The following is a 15,374-nucleotide window of genomic DNA, read 5'->3' as shown; positions in this document are numbered from 1 at the left end:
AAACTTCAATTGGATCTTGAAGAACCACGAGGGAACTCAGTTTCCCGAGAGAACCCGTCAGTTTCGGGGAATGTTTAAAGCAACTTTATGAAGATAAGGCTGTAAATAGAACGGGACTCTTTCTTGAAAGATCGGACAACGAGCTCCTCAAATAATAATTTCGAAAGGGGGTTTTGGTCCCGTCTGAACGTAATACTTGATTCTAAATAACTTTAGTGATTCATATGCATTAACCTTCATCAAAAGAGTCAATCACACCGAGGGTTCATATCTAGACCAATCTTGCGGAAGACATCAGTTCCAGGGCCGTCGTTAATCTCATCCTTTCAATTTCTAAGAAGGTTTCGTATGAGTAAGCTTCACTTGATTTAATCAACCGAAATATGGCCCATTTCCGGTGAAGGTTGTTAAGCGAGTGTTAAGCGAGGCAAAATCGTGGACCTTACAATTCACCGTGCTTGGAAAAGATTCAGTTAGGGTTTAAACGGTGCTGAATATTGATCGAAGAATTCAGAACAGGGTGTTCCTGGATGATAGAATAATTGCTTTTTAGAACGTGTAGTGGACCGTGTTTAACTCGTGTGGAAATGAAAGAACTTATCGAGCAAATTCTTAACCCTACGTCACATAAAATCAAACAACAAGTGATAGTACAATAAACTGTGTGCTCTTTTTGCAGAAATATTAAGCCAAACACAAAAGTGGTACAGTTGGTGAAAAGTTAGCTGGCAAGTGACGCAGCGAATTCGAAGGCCATTCGAGAGAGAGTTGCAGGGCGAGAAAACGGGGAACAAAATCCCGTCTGCCCGTGTACGTGTTCGTCGAGTGTGTTCGTGTGCAGTGTATGTGTGGTGAAAATTCGTGTGAAAAATGGCCCCGCTACGGTGGTGTTGAAATATTAATAGAGAAGAAAATTGTCCACCGCCCATCGGACGGGTGGGGCGAATGGCAGAAACGATTGCACTCCTTCGACACTCCGGTTGCGGTTGCCGTGTGCTTCGGAGCGAAACCCGCGCCGGGATATGCACGTGTACGTGAGCTGCTCCCCCACCGCCAGCCGATCCGCCGAATCGAGCCGATCCCCGTCGAGCCGTCGTCGGCCCATTAACTCCCGCGCCAACGGTGGGAAGTGATCGCGTGGCCGTGTGCGTCGCCGAGTGCAGTAGCTGCACACACACGAGCGCGAGCGCGAGTCCTGGAGTGGTATTAAAGTCAAAACAAAACAGAAGGCAAAAAGGAATCTCACCAACGACCCGACGGCCCGCCCATCTTGGGGCCCGAGGTGGGGCCAGGATGAAGTAGCGGGGGGGCACCACACACCCACGTTACGCTGGCCGGTGCTGTTGTGGTGGTCCAGCGGTCAGACCAGAATCGATAGTGCCGGTGGTGGTGGTGGTGAGTAGAGCCGTGCCGGACGTCCGGCGGAGTGAGCGGCTTATCGGGCGAGGCGAGGCGACCTTAGTGCGGCCCGTGAAGCCTCACCATGCCCGGAGGACGGCGGGGCCTAGTGGCTCCCCAGAACACGTTTCTGGAGAACATTATCCGGCGATCGAACTCGCAGCGTAAGTATCACTGAGCCGCCACCATGATTTGATTACCAGCTCCACGGCCAGCATATCGGTCAATATGCTCGTCCTAAATAAATGGCCACTGTTTACCTCGGCAGACCTCGCAGGAGCGTTTACTCTGCCCGCTCCTGCACGCGTCAGCTTTTCTTTCTGTCCAGCTCAGACAAGTTGTAAACCCAACCCGCCGTATCCCGGTTGACGCGTCCTTGGGAGCTGGGATTGAAGTTGCATGTTTCACCACAAACGCATTCGATCATTAGACCGATTGATGGCGCTCGGACGGGGCTAGCCCCGGCCTTTCGGTGGGTTTGGTTTGTTTGTTTAGGTGACGGATTTCCACCGTTTGGCCAGCCGGGGGCCACAGCTGGGCAAGTGCTGAGTTTGTTCAATTTGCTCATGGTGATGAGGTCCTGGTACTGGTCCTTCCGGATGACTTGCTGGCAAACGGTGATGCATAAACCACCAAACCGAGCGCTCGTATAATTTAGGACCAACTGGCGCAAACAGGGTTTTTGCAACGGGAGAGCGTAACGGAGTTTTACAAACACGGGTAATGGTTTCAAACTTTAACGCTCACCACCGAGGCCGTTAAAGGCCGTCCCAGCTTGGTTAGAGCGGGTTCCATCCATAAAAAACGCAACGATACGGGGTCAACGGAGCCTGGAAGTATCCCAATCATTGTTTTGACAGATGCCCCGAGCGGAATAATCGCACCTGATTTTATTGGAACAGCCTAGTAATTATGTAAAACCTGTCAAAACAGGTCGCCTCCTTCGATCGTAGTTAGCATAAACGGACGGGCCGGACAAACGGCTGTAAAAGTCGCCATTGCTCGCCGATTGCTCGGCTGGGCGTGGATCGATAAAGTTCAGTTCCGGACGGAGCCGGCCGGCCAAGGAACAGGGGTTTTTTTTTGCGCATTTCCATATCGCTACGGCGCAGAGAATAGGGAATCGATACAAATGCGACAGGGGACAATTATTTTGTCATGTTTATTGCATAGTTGCAGGCGTTCTGCGAAAACTCCTCGGAAAGTTGTAAACGCCAAATGTATGCAATCCGCATTCCACTCGGAGTCGGAAAGCACCGTTTTCCGGTGCGTTGCGGGGATTGCCTGTATCGGGGTCGACGTACTTGATATGTCCTCCTGTTACGATTTTCTTGTTTTTTTTGCGCACCATGCGGAGACTCGTTTCGGACCCCGGACCTAAAGCGTCCCGGTGAGAAGTTGAGTCGAAGCTATGCCAACAATTATCGGACCGGAGAGTGTTGCCGAATAAAACACTGAACATGTAGAATTTAAAAATAATCGTCATCGCCGGCATGAGGAGGCGTGCATTTGCCAACACTTCAACGCGCCCAGGATGAGCCCGGCAGCGAAATTCATAACGTGTCCGGGGACGAATAATTTGCCTGCTCTCCGTGTGATGGTCACGGCCCGTCACCAGCTCTCTGTATTCACAACTTTGTGAACAATGTGTTTTTCGGGTGACGAAAAAAAAGCGCAGTGGCGTTTGTTTACTTTCGCTCAATTCTTGGAGTTTTACTTTTGCCACCACCCGCGGGGAGGAATCCTGCGAACGAAGAGAAATGAGGCATACCCATCATTGCAGCGCAAACATCGCCACTCCGCGGGCACCCGCGGGTCCTGGCCGAAGAGCCCTTGGGTGGTGAATATTTTGCATAAATCAATCAACATCCTGAGCCGAGAATGTGGGCGCGCTTGGCAGTTGATTTCCGATGGCAGCCCGTAGCGATAAGGAATTTGGCCCAACACAATCGCATCCCTCACTCGAGTCCGTTCTCCGGTGGCCGTTGTTGGAGTCTCAGTCCGCCCCTCGAGCTGAGTCGGAGATTTGAGTGGGAGAAAACATTTTTACAATCAAATTGTGATCGCCGACTGACCTTCGCGGAAATGGAGCCAATCAACCGTCGCCAGCTTGTCGGCAGCCAATGTGACACACGCAGGGAGTTGATTTCCAACGCAAAGGACGGGCATTTGAAAACCGAAGCACTACGAGCGAGATCGAGGGGTTAGTGGCCATCAAATCGTGCACAGAAAAAAGGGCTCCCCTTCGTGTGGGCTAAAAAGTTCCGGGCCTTATGAAGAAAATGCGTTTATTTAGGTGCTAAATTGGCTTTATTCATCAACATAATCTCCTAGAGCTACAATCATTTCTGGGTTGCTCTAATATTTCAATACCACTGTTGTGGAACAATTTATCGTTTGCCTCGAACTAGATCTCAGTTTGAGCGACAACCTCCTCATTCGAACGAAATTTCTCACCGGAAGCATTTTTGAGGTTCAATTCAACAGCGAAGTTCAATTCCTTTAGTTTTGCAATTGGCTTGTGAGACACCGTACGTTGTTTGGATGAACCAACGTTTGTTGCTTTACCATTTGCGGTCGGTTCTTTGCATTTACGTCCTTCAAACGCTCCAATAACACTATATAATATTCACTATTGATAGAACTTCCCTTCTCAAGATAGTCGATGAGTTTTGCACCATCCCAAAATACCGAGGCCATAACCTTTCCAGAGGTTCGTCAGTTGCATTTCTCTCAGATGATTATCTTTTGGATTCCTGAGTGAAGTGATTGATCGTCGTTCTATTCATGTTCAAATATCGATTCCGATTCCGATAGGTTATTCCGATTCCGATTTGTTACATTGAAACACTGCTCAGAATCGGTAACACGATCTTGTTTTTGGTCCAAAGTGAACTCACTTTGAGCAGAGCTTTTTTGATTATAAAGTCAAAAGGTTTGTTTGATATCTTTACAATGTCAGATAACTGACGCAATTTCACTTTTCGATTATTCAAAACGATTTTGTAATTTTTTTTACATGTTTTCTGATGCTACCGCCTCATTTGGACGTCCACAGCGTTCTGCATCATCGGTGTCTCTACGGCTACGTTTGAAGTCAGCGAACCAACGTTCCATTGTTGTTTCTGATGGAGCGGAGTCCTTCTAACACTTTTCAAGTCATTGCTTTGCTTGAAAGGTATTGTTTCCCATCAAGAAACAGTGTAAAATTGAATTACGGAATTTTTGTTGATCCTTTGTTTTAAAAATGACAAAAGTAATGTCACTCTTAGCGCAATGACTCACTAACTTTGGAGTAAACTAATTGATAACAGCTCTTTTTTAAGCTTAGTACCAACCGAAAAAAACATGCAATAAGACTAGCGGCGGGGCTTTTCAGCCCATGTGTTAACTTCCCCTGGCAAAGGGCACAATAAATAAATAAGCAATAAATCGAACAACAACCTCTGTCTGAGGATCGGTGCGTGACTTTGCGGTTTCGGTTGCCAACATTGTTGTTCCTCATTCACCGACCTACAACCGTTCCATTGGGTGATGTTCCACCGATACTAGTCTTCTCTCTCTCTCTCTCGTTACAGCGGACAGTTCGTTTCTGTTGGCTAACGCTCAAATTGTTGATTTCCCGATCGTGTACTGCAATGAGGCCTTCTGTAAAATTAGTGGCTACAACCGTGCGGAAGTTATGCAAAAGTCCTGCAGGTAAGCTCGCCGATGACCGGCTAATGCTCTGATCCACCCTCACTAAAGACGCCGACCGCCGGACTATAAGGCCAGTAATGCCGGCCCGGAGGTCCTGCGGTGGACACGTGGAGGCCCGTGGGTGACTTAACGGCCGGTGATACTTTGTTTGCTGCGATTCGGCCGATGGACCGATGGTCGGTTAGCGAACGAAATCCGCTTTACTTTCGCGCCGTAACCTCGACTATATTCTGTTTTTTTTTCTCTACATCCCATTAGGTGTGGCTTCATGTACGGCGAGCTGACGGAGAAGGAGACCGTGGCCCGGGTCGAGTACGCGCTGGAGCACCAGCAGCACGACCAGTTCGAGGTGTTGCTCTACAAGAAGAACAGTACGTATCTCCGGCCGACGGAGCTAACGACTTCCGCGCGAATATATTCCGAGGACGGCGTGCCTGTGTGTGTCTATTACTTGGTGCGCACCTTGGCCGTCGGTGCTTGATCCAATTAAGAAGTTTTTGATCGATACCGGCCCCGGGTGCGCGTCCATTGGCAATGATTAATGAGCCACCCCCGGGCCGGATGTTGGACGTCAAGAATTTGTTGGAGCGGGACGGCAGGTGTCGTGGATATCGAAAGCTGCCCCACCGAGTCGAGAGTGTGGTTCGTGGACCTTCTGTCAGCGGCGACCATTAGCACGTTTAATGTGATCCTTTTTCGGCGACTGCTAACAAAAACTCGGTCCACTTCTTTGATTCCGCCCACAGAGACACCACTATGGCTGCTGCTGCAGGTCGCACCCATCCGCAACGAGCGCGATCTGGTGGTGCTGTTTTTGCTGACGTTTCGGGACATCACCGCCCTGAAGCAGCCGATCGACAGCGAAGACACGAAAGGAGGTAAGTCCTTGGAAGGGTTCGAGGGTTCGAGTGTTCGAAGTCTCGGAACCGGCACGAGGGTGTAGCAACAGTTCCGACTCGACCACCTCTTCCGGTCACTATTGGCGGTACCACCAGTCAGGTCTGGAACCGAATCCTGCACGCCGATGACGCCACCGGAAACGAAGGAACTCCACCAAATTACTGCCCGGTTCCCGGATTGGTAGGAATGAATGGATCAAAACAGAGTAGCGTACCGTCTCGGGGTTCGGTCGCCAGGAGTCCGTTCCGTCCGTCTAAATTGTTCTCCTCCAACACGCTCCAGCTTTCCTGTCCTTCTTCAACTCTCTCTTGCTCTCATTTCGGTTCGCGTGGTTTACTACTATTTTTAACGGGGTTTTCTCTACCGATTTCCGTTTTCCCTCGGGGGCGCGAACCCGCGAACTTTCTTCTTCTTCGCTGCTTGGCTTCGGTTTCTCTGTCCGATTCTTTCGCTATACAAGCGGTCCTTGGTAAGTGTTGAGTTTTCGGTTCGCCGTTTCTTTCTTTCCTTTCGGGCTATCACTTTCTTCCTATCACTTTTTCACTGTTTTTTTTCTCTTTTTTCCTAGTCAGTTGTTAGTTCGATTACCACAAGTTCGTTGTGCCTATCATTTACGCTGTCACGCGGTTACGCTCGGTTCCATTTTCCCACCGTGATTTTGTTTTCGCTTTCCGTAGAACGTAGCCGCAACCGATTGTCCCATTCCGTTCCACAACTTTGAATGTGTTCCTGTTGTTTTTAACCGGCTTAACCAGTAGGCTCGTAGGTCCTGTACATTTTGTGTTGTTTACCGCCAACCTACGTAGCGCTAATTGCGTTCGCCATATAAATTATTTAAATTAAATCAATTCCGCCCGAGAGCACCATAAATAGCAGAGTCCAACTCGTCGACCTTTGGACATCGCCTTGCGACCAACTAGTGCACACGCACCGCAAGAACTGTGCGGCAGAAAGTTTCCGCGCGCCTAGAGCACGGCACGGGGACCAAATTAGTTTGCGTGGAATAAATTAAATCCGCCCAAACGCGCCCGGTCCCGCGGCGTGTCCTTTTGCCGGTTTGAAACAAAGTTTTCTGTTCCTTCAGCGCAGAGAGGTTCCTTCGCGCGGCTGACAGCAGCAGCTTCCCGATGGTTGTCCTTTTCGCGCCCGCGCTCTCGGAGAAACTTTGGCCGCGGCCACTGATTTATGGCCGCGTCCGGAGTCCGGAGCTGAAAAGCTGAAAAGTGTCCCGCGGAAAAGCCGAACCGAATTTACTCGCTCCTAGCAAACAGTCAATCAAAGTGCGGCGGGGGGGACCGACTTTGTAAGCGGCGGACCTTCGGGCACGACCATCTGTATATCAATTTTTCGTCGTAAAACAATCAGGGCATTAAATGTCCTCCTCCGCGCCGTTTGTAAATAATGCCACCGTTCGGATGGCCTTGGAAGAATCGAAAACGGTGACTTATGTGCGGTTCGTGCCGCGTAGGACTCTCAGTCGCACGGGGTCACGTGAGAACCGTGTCGAACCGTGCCAGTAAACAACTGTCGGCGCACTGTCTTAGCAACGCGATCGAGGCGCCAGGATTTCCACGTTTCCGGCAGTCCTGGCATTTTCACGCCAAATTTACGGGCCGTGTTGTGGCGCGTCTCGGCCTCAATCATTGCTGGGCGACGTGTGACTGTGAATTGGCGATGGCGCAGCAACAAGTACCCCGCGGGGATGGGAACTCGCTGCACGTATTGGCAATAAGTCAATGGCTGGCTGTAATTTCCCGTTTCGGGGTGCTTTTCCAGTACAAGTGCAAAGAGTGTTTGGGAAAATTAAATTGGACCATACAGCTCGGGAATGGAATGGCACGCACTCCGTCCGGAGTTCGGCATTTAAAATGCAATGTGTGTTTGCTGGATGGATGTCACACATTTCATTGTCCGATTGGCACGCCACCAGAAAGATACGAGGCAGAGATAAACTGAAGCACGACCGGCATTTAAGGATAGCCAAACAGTTTAAATCCGGCGCTGATCCAATTATTATTTTGGACAGTTAGGATGAGGACACAAAGCTCGCTCCGTTTGGACTTAGGCTATTTGATCATCGAAGAAGGAACGTGTTTTGGGCATAAAACTCTACCTATCGAGATGCATGGACCTAAGACAGTGAATAAAAAAAAAGTTCTTCTGGTGAGGCCTAGACATGAATAAAGATTCGTGTCTTATCGACTCGCATTTCCTTTTTCCAAGGATTCGTTAGGCATCGTGTTACACACTGAACGGTACAACGTGATGTTTCTAAATTGTACAGAAAAAATGGCTCTACAATAAACTACGCAATTCGGTATACAAAATGCGTAGAAATTACAGCTACATAGTAGAAGCGTAACCCGGGGTCCACAGTATGAGAAACTTTGCAAAAATGTATGGCAGGGCAAGAAACTATGAATCTTTTGCTAGAGTTCCGTGAGTTACTTTGAGTTGCGTTTGAGCGCCTTATGTTTACGGGATATTTTCCCGTTTCGAGGGTATTTTTTTCAATTTGACAGTTTACGGCACATTTCTGCTAATTTTTTTTGCTTTTCAAAAATATGGCTAGTTTTTCGACAGCGGATCAAATTTTGACAAAAATGGCACTAGAAGGAGAAGGAAAGGAAACTGAAAAATCAAAGCATAAACAAACGAACTGTCATTTCACTCACTGGAGCTCACGGAATTATTCGCCCAAAAGCTGCTAGTGTGGACGCTAGCATATCAAACAACCTGTAGAGAAAACTCAAACTGTGGACGAGGCGTAGAACAAGCGAATAAGAAGGCCACCGGTACCTCAACGGGATGAGTGAAGATACATCAAAGATCAAAGGAAGCCCACGATTCCATGATCTGGCCAGAAATGGCGACTATGTTCCGAAGCATTCACCATATACGCCGCTCGATTTAGCACCACGTGGCTTCGCTGCGTTGAAAGGACTCCTTTTCGGGAACGTTGCCAAATCGTTTAAAGTATTTAAATCACCGATGAAGTCAACGATTGAACCCCTAAATGGTGTCATCCGAAACCACGGAGTGCTGCAGCTCACCAAATCAAGTGAGCGATATCGAATCCGAATAGCCAGTTGTGGAACTGCGCCGTTCGAATTGGTTCCCTTGGAGTGCAAGCGGATGGCCCTCTCGAGCTAATCCAGCTATAGCACAGCTGAACAAATCAAATCAAACGTGAAGTGTAAAAAATTAAATTATTAACGCCTCCTAACGGTTCGGAAAGGTTTTCATCCCGCGGGACCGGAACCGACGGACCATTGGGGCATGCCTTCAAATCTTCAACCACGGGCCCTGGGCGAACGAACTTGGCTCTTTAATGGTCCGACCCTGCCGGGCTGCTAGGAAGCTGTTGCATTTCAAGGAGCGATCCTTTTCCCGTCCCACGGATCAACCGGGGAGCCCTTTCACAATGCCAATACGTCGGATACGAGAGCGATTCAGCTCCGTCGCCTCGAGGGACCGAATAGGGAAAATAGGAAAAAAGAAATGATTCGAAGGCCCAGGCCACGAAGCCGCAAGGGCACGCGAATGAAGAGTGATGGAGCCCACATAGAAACGTAAATTCCTTAAATTCCCCCGGCGGCGACGGAGCATAAAATGGCGAATGGTGTCCCGGGTGGCGGCACCCACCCGCACCCACTGCCGATTTCTTTGTTAATCAAATTTGAATAAGCAATTCTCGATTTCGAGGCTCGAGCTTGTCAATCGAGCGAGCGAGCGGCGCGTCCCCTTGGCTCGGCCCAGCTTGGCACGAGGGTTTTGGCAGGTTTGATTGCCACGATCAACAGGAAATTGTAACCTATCCCCACGGTCGGCCCAGGGTCGGTGGTGTCGAGTGGCATTGAGCCAGAGCGGCGAAAACCGGAGCAGGAAATAGCAAACCAATTGTTGATGGCACATAATGGCGTCCCTCCCCCGTGCAGGGTGGCGAAAGGCGGTGGTGGTTGCGCCGAGTATCATCATGTTTTCGTATCGACCGAGGGCAAAAGGACAACGTGTGGGGGCTGCCGGTCGACCGGCCGTCCGTCGACTGACAACTGGATTCGCAAACAAACGTCATCATCTTCGACCACCGGAACTCTGGGCCCTTTATGGAATTATTGAAAGGGCTCCGGGAGGGAGGACCTTTGAACGTGTACCGTGAGACCCTGGAGTCCTGGATTGCTGCTGCCCAAAATCCTGGAATGTGGGATTGATTTGAGCGAGTGCCTGGCGTGGCGCACTGGTTCGCGATGGCCGATTTCCGGAGGTAACGTTCTGGGATTCTGGGAACGGAGTTTCGACAAATTCCCGGCGTGCCGACGCGAGATGAGGCGTAAATTTTTAATGGCAGCTGGGCGTGTATGACGTCGTCCTGCGAGGGTAGCGCTCAGGCGACACGATTATATTTGAATACAATTACTGGATTACAAGATTACTTCTTCGAGTGTAGGGCGCCTGTCGACCGGCGATGGTCTCACAAATGGCGACGGCTACGAATTCTATTCCAACGGTGGCGCCGTGAAGTGGAACGGCAGTCTTGCCGGAGCCGGATGCGGCCCTTTCGTGGTGCCAATTGAATTTTGGTCGAAAATTGGAACTTGCTACACACACATGCGCGTGGCGACGAATAACGAAAGGATTACACCAATTTCGCTTCGCTAATGAACTCCACCGATGAGAAGAATGGCTCCGCTCGGCTCTGTGGCTTAAGCTTTCCTTCGCAGAAGCAGCAGCGTTTTAGGGTGCATGATTTCGTGGAGCACGTAGGAAAGGAGGATTAGAGTTCCTGTGAAGGTGACCGCAAACCCCTGTCGGTGTTTGATCGCTGCTTGTTCTTAGCCCCGCTCGCTTTAATGCTCGATCGCCATCGCCATTCACTCATCGCAGCTCGCTGGCGAACGCCGAAACGCCGATCCACTGTTCTAGCCGGCAAACGTTGGCCCAACACCGGGCCTTCAAAATTCGGTCTCCAGTCGCTAGAAGCACCAGACGCCCGAAAATGTGTCGGATAGAACAGAGTATCGGACATCGGAGCACTTGCAGAAAAATTGACCCTCACCCCGAAATTGGTCCTTGGCACATCGCGACTGTACATAGAAGCTAGCGACCCAGCGAGCGACACCTAGTCGACACCCATCATCATCAGCGCCGCTTCTTTGTATCTAGCTCGAGATTTAAATTAAATTTGGCCAACTGTTGGCGGAGCGTTGCCTGACGTTGCGCGCAGCGTTTCAATGGCCAGGATGGCAGTGATTAATGGTGGCCCTCGTTCTCTCTCTCTCTCTCTCCCTCTGTCTTGATTCCCCGTTCAATCATGCGCTCCCTGATGGCCAACAAAACTCACCACCATCGCAACCGCAGGACTCTCGAAGTTCGCCAAGTTGGCCCGCTCCGTGACCAGAAGCCGTCAATTCAGTGCACACTTGCCTACGCTAAAGGATCCTACCAAGCAATCAAATCTAGCTCATGTAAGTACACGGTGACGTCCCGAGGTCCGGGTACGGGCAGTTTATCAAGCCGCTCCTCTCGACACCTTTGGCCCAGCGATGCGCCTGCGTCCACGACGGAGCCACGCGCCGGGAAAGGACCCTCGGGACCGGCCGGCCGGAATGCTGCGTCCACCAGGAGAGTGGGCGCGCGCGCACGCCATCACTTATTCAGATGTTTGTTATCACGGTGTTTGCTTTATAGAACAATTTTAATTTTAAATCATGCGTCTCCCGCAGCAGCCCGGACGGTGCGGTCGTTTCGGGGACGGCCTGGTTGTTGACGCCATCGGGTGGTTTGCGTGGTTAATGATTTTTTCGGGCAACTCCGTCCGCAACGAACCCGTCTCTAAACCCTTGGTGGACCCGCTTCTCATACCGTCGAATTTCCGTTTTTCTCTTCCCATTGCAATGCGTTGCCGGACCAGATGATGTCATTAAGTGCCGATGTTATGCCACAGTATCGTCAGGAAGCGCCAAAAACGCCGCCGCATATTCTACTGCATTATTGTGCATTCAAAGCAATCTGGGATTGGGTGATATTGTGTTTAACGTTTTATACTGCAATTATGGTAAGTGCCCGTGTGGTTGTTGTTATTATTATTTGAAAGATTTTGGGAGCATGCGTAAGGTACTTGGTTTGCTTCGAAAACATGTCATCGGATCCAAAATAACCCGAAACGTGGAGCGGTGTACGACAGCGCCCTTCGAAACGTTCGATCATCGCCTTCTGTGATGGCAACTGTCAAACAACCCACGAGTTCGAGAGATGTAGTGAAATGAACTTTTAGCCAATGTCTGCGCTGATTCAATGCTTTAAGAAATACTGCGCAATAACCAGGGACTAGAAAAGATTTGGATTTACATTTCTGTTTTGAAAACGTAACAGGAGGACATACCAGTAAGCTATTTTATTTGGTTCTAAGCCCATCTGAAGTATTAGGAAGATTTGTGATTAGGTTAAAGAAAAGAAAGGAAAAGAAGTTAAAGAAATCCATTATGTTCCTTCCATTCCGAAAATGGGCAACAAAAGAGGTGTGTTGAGGCCACACACGTGTGTAGAGACTCGCCAGAAACTCCTGGAGCTTGGTCGGGAAGTTTTAATGCATCCACCATATAGTGCAGACCTGGCACCAATATTTTTTTTATTCCAAATCTCCTAAGATTGTGATAGTCGATTAATAGAATTTTTTGCCAACAAGGATCAAGACTTACCAAGACCAAGACAGGACGAGAGAGGCATTATGAAGCTACCATTAAGATGGCATCTAATTATACAAGAAAACCGTGCAAAATTGATCCAAATCGGATTATCGGAAACCTCTCCAATAAAGTTTAGAATTTCATGCAAAAATAATGGATTTCTCTTTTCCGTTACCTAATAATTTAAATTGTCCAATGGCCTATTTCACGACTAATAATTAAAGTTAAGTCATACTTTTAAAATAAATAGCTGGATTAAATGTTCGAAGACTGTACTCGTAAGTCTAGCATAAAATTAAGATACTGAGTATTTATCAAGGCCATTTTTAGCATGTGAATAATTGCAACACATTATAACTGTAGTAAGGTAATAAAAACGAATAGCACTTTAGGTCACCCTGAACTAGAAGCGCTTGAATCACACCCCGGCTTTCTCGGGACTTGTCGAAGAATTATCGAGGCCTGTAGGGAGTTAGGTTTCCAAGCACTCAACCGCCTGCGTCAAACACGTTCTCGCTCTGTGCTCTCTCCATCTCCCCGGACAGGTACCATACAACGTAGCCTTCAAGAACAAGACGTCGGAGGATGTTTCACTGTTGGTAGTCGACTCGATAGTAGACGTAATATTTTTCATAGACATCGGTACGTACACCGGACCGCCGGATTGACTCGTTCGCCGGCCACACCTGACCGTTGACCATTGTTTCCTTCTTTTGTCTCCACCACACTCCACACCCCGCACACCCGGCCAGTGCTAAACTTTCACACAACCTTCGTCGGGCCGGGCGGCGAGGTGGTGAGCGATCCGAAGGTTATCCGGATGAACTATCTCAAGTCGTGGTTTATCATCGATCTGCTCAGCTGCCTACCGTACGACGTGTTCAATGCGTTCGACCACGATGAAGACGTAAGACCCCTTGTGGCCGGGAAGGAGGATGCAACCCCGCTCACGGATGCTCTCCTCCGGGACGGTTTTCTTTCGCAGGGCATCGGCTCGCTGTTCAGTGCGCTGAAGGTGGTGCGTCTGTTGCGCCTGGGGCGCGTCGTCCGGAAGCTTGATCGATACCTGGAGTACGGGGCGGCCATGCTGATACTGCTGCTCTGCTTCTACATGCTGGTGGCCCACTGGCTCGCCTGCATCTGGTACTCGATCGGCCGGAGCGACGCCGACAACGGGGTAAGCGGGGACGACGCCGTAAAAACAATTAACTCATCACCTGTGGCAGTTCCCAGACCGTTGTTCTCGCAATTGCCCTCGATGGCCGGGCGGAAATGAGAATGTTAAAACTACCCGGAGCCCGCCAGGACATTGTTGCAGTTGCAGTGCGCCCACGGCCACGGCGAACAAGGATTAATGTCTGTCGGGCTCAACGTTGGCCCGGTTTAGAAATGGCTGCGACCCGGAACATGTGCCCGAAATTCACGCCCCATTTCAATAATCAATTCCGATCGTCGATTCAATGGCCGGAACATGGGCCCAATGATTCCGCCGGCGGAGTGGGATGCTGGGATTAGGGATTCCACATTTTAATGCTTTTTTCGGTGTGCCGGTTTCAGGTCCAGTACAGCTGGCTGTGGAAGCTGGCGAACGTCACCCAGAGCCCGTACTCGTACGTCTGGTCGAACGACTCGAACGCGCCGGAACTAGTGAACGGGCCGTCGAGGAAAACGATGTACGTAACGGCGCTGTACTTCACCATGACATGCATGACATCGGTAAGCAAATTAAAATATTGATCCACGCCGGTCCCCGGTCGTCGATAGCAGGCGGTCCTGTGCTGACTTTAGAATCCTTCCCATCGGTGCTCGGGAGCAGTGGACTGGGGAGCTTCCCCGGGATCCCAATCGGACAATCGGAGCGGGTCTGTTGGGATATTAATTGAGTTCTGACTTTAACAGAATTGGTCACAACCAGCCAGGAGGCATTCCCGGCGGAATCCCGAGTCATCCCGTGGCTGATGACAGCGAGTAGCGACCTCACACGGCTCGATTCTAATCCATTTCCCGTTCTGCTGTTTTCTTTTTCTCCCTTTCTCTTTCCATTGTTTGTCGTCCCGCTCCTCCATCTCTTTCGATCCTTACCCATCATCACTTTGGGCGGGTTTGCCACCTGTTTCTTTTTTGCACATTTCGGGGGCTTTTCTTTATTGCTGCCCGTGATCATTTTCACCACCGGATAGGTCGGATTCGGAAACGTTGCTGCCGAGACGGACAACGAGAAGGTATTCACTATCTGCATGATGATAATTGCAGGTGCAGTGTTCTACGTTCCGTTGCCCCGTCCTGTTTTGTGTCTTTTCCTCTCTTTTCTCTGCTCTCTGTGTTGTGGCGTGTGTCCACCGCCTTCCCCCCACCATTACGCTACGCTGCTTGGTTGTGTTTGTGTATGTGCGGTGTCCTTCCGTCTGTGCCGTGGTTATTTTTATCAAAAACAGATAGGCTCGTTGCCGTGCACCCGACGGTAGGTTTTGCGTTGCAAGCAATCAACAACCGACCGCCAGACAGCCGCACCCCCCAAAAAAAGGGGTCCTTCGTCCGCTTCCCGTGGCTGAGGGCGTTTTATCTACCTTTAAAGCTCTCTCCATGAAGCTCGCTGGATATGTTCGCTGTGTTGATGCGCGTGATTACTGCAACTTTATTTCTCGGTTCCTTCCAATTGTTTAATCGCTCGTTCTTTTCACTTTCCACCGT

At 49.8% G+C, this 15,374-nt stretch overlaps 1 protein-coding gene across 2 annotated transcripts in view; it reads left to right on the top strand.

Moving 5' to 3' along the window:
• Window positions 1-1,483: 1,483 nt before the first annotated feature.
• Window positions 1,484-15,374, top strand: part of LOC131212859 (potassium voltage-gated channel protein eag) — a 20,285-nt gene continuing 6,394 nt past the window's right edge. The window contains exons 1-12 of one of the 2 annotated variants that reach the window (XM_058206912.1): window positions 1,484-1,562; window positions 4,977-5,097; window positions 5,356-5,468; window positions 5,844-5,975; window positions 6,458-6,466; window positions 11,356-11,462; window positions 11,909-12,052; window positions 13,229-13,325; window positions 13,436-13,590; window positions 13,669-13,860; window positions 14,241-14,399; window positions 14,864-14,936. In XM_058206912.1, the coding sequence (XP_058062895.1) occupies window positions 1,484-1,562; window positions 4,977-5,097; window positions 5,356-5,468; window positions 5,844-5,975; window positions 6,458-6,466; window positions 11,356-11,462; window positions 11,909-12,052; window positions 13,229-13,325; window positions 13,436-13,590; window positions 13,669-13,860; window positions 14,241-14,399; window positions 14,864-14,936 (1,381 nt within the window). The remainder of the gene's footprint in view (window positions 1,563-4,976; window positions 5,098-5,355; window positions 5,469-5,843; window positions 5,976-6,457; window positions 6,467-11,355; window positions 11,463-11,908; window positions 12,053-13,228; window positions 13,326-13,435; window positions 13,591-13,668; window positions 13,861-14,240; window positions 14,400-14,863; window positions 14,937-15,374) is intronic. The other variant, XM_058206911.1, reaches the window with a different exon arrangement.

Source organism: Anopheles bellator, chromosome 2, assembly GCF_943735745.2.
Source record: "Anopheles bellator chromosome 2, idAnoBellAS_SP24_06.2, whole genome shotgun sequence".
Classification (NCBI taxonomy): domain Eukaryota; kingdom Metazoa; phylum Arthropoda; class Insecta; order Diptera; family Culicidae; genus Anopheles; species Anopheles bellator.
This window is presented reverse-complemented; position numbering and strand designations above follow the sequence as displayed.